This window comes from Scleropages formosus, chromosome 15, assembly GCF_900964775.1.
Source record: "Scleropages formosus chromosome 15, fSclFor1.1, whole genome shotgun sequence".
Taxonomy (NCBI): domain Eukaryota; kingdom Metazoa; phylum Chordata; class Actinopteri; order Osteoglossiformes; family Osteoglossidae; genus Scleropages; species Scleropages formosus.
Genome location: NC_041820.1, coordinates 13582828 through 13584100, shown reverse-complemented (window position 1 = coordinate 13584100; position 1273 = coordinate 13582828). Strand labels below are relative to the sequence as shown.

General features: G+C 42.3%; 1 gene segment (V, D, J or C); it reads left to right on the top strand.

The window, feature by feature from the left end:
* The first annotated feature begins 327 nt into the window (after positions 1 to 327).
* On the top strand, positions 328 to 933 carry LOC114912312 (Ig heavy chain V region HC-3-like). The segment is given in 2 exon segments: positions 328 to 373; positions 617 to 933. Coding segments are annotated over 2 exon segments (363 nt in total).
* The last annotated feature ends 340 nt before the right edge of the window (positions 934 to 1273 follow it).

Here is a 1273-nt window from a genome sequence, read left to right as displayed (position 1 = left end):
AAGTCTCACTTTAACCAAGTAATGATTAACTATGAAATAGTGTTGGCACAGAGGCAGCGTCAGAAATCAATAATAATTTTATTATTTTTCAAATGTTAATGAGGAGAGTTCAGTGAAAATTATGTTCCGCACAAAAAACATCTGTGTCTCTGTGTACTCTGCAGTCAGTCTTGAAGAACTTCATATATAATGGGTCCAACGTATGTTTTGAGGTACTATGAAAGCAAACCTTATTGATGTAACAGGAGACACCCACTTCCTGTGTTGTTAAGGCTGCACCAACTTTCAACTGCTCTCCAGGCGGTTCAGTGGAAGACCTATGGAATCATGTTACCAGCCGTGTTCCTCTGCCTCTTGCTGTGCACTACCCCAAGTGAGAATATGACATTTTCTTTTTGACATATGTTTCTGTTTATATATTAGATGGACTGGCACAGCTGAGATTGGATTAGGTGCTCTTAACTTTTTTCTCTTAGCTTAACTGTGGGTGTTGGCAGATGTTAAGAGACAAGTGACCCTGTTTCTACAAGAGCTTACAGTGTTCTCAAGTTCCCAAGTGCAGGCTGAAGGTCTTGAGGGTTGTTTAGCATGTAACGTGTCTGCTCTTCCTCCACAGGTCTCTCTTCTGACCCTGGTGTGCTCCAGACCCCACATGACCTCATAGTTAATGTTGATGCCCAGGTGACCTTGGGTTGCAGCATGCCTCCAGGTGTCTCCATGAGCAGCTACACCATGCAGTGGTACAGGCAAGGCCACAGTGGTGGAATGGTAGAGTTTCTGAAGAATGAGTATTCCCAGGCAGATGAAAGGGACCGTTTCAAGGTGTCCATTGCCACCAGTGAGAACAGATTCACTCTGCAGATTCATAACCTGATATCCAATGACAGCGCTACCTACTACTGCGCCACAAGTCACGGTGTGACAGAGGATTAGGGGGCCTGCACAAAAAGCTGGAGGGGTTGAGGGAATGACACAGATGTTTTGGTCGGGATGGTATTGTGGTTTCCCTTTCTATAACTGAAAATTCAGAATGTACAGTTCTGCTACTGTGCTGTCAAGTCTGATCAACCATTGTTAAGCTCCTTACTTTTCATTACCTAAGCACAAACACTGCTCATGCATTCACTATGCACTCCTCTCTGTCTGGCTTTGACTTGTTGCTGAAAAGTATCCCATCATTATGAAGAAATATATGAAATTTTATTATGAGATTAAGAAACATTTTTAAAATGAGGTGAACTGTAAGTTACAATACTAATGTAAGTTAATGTAA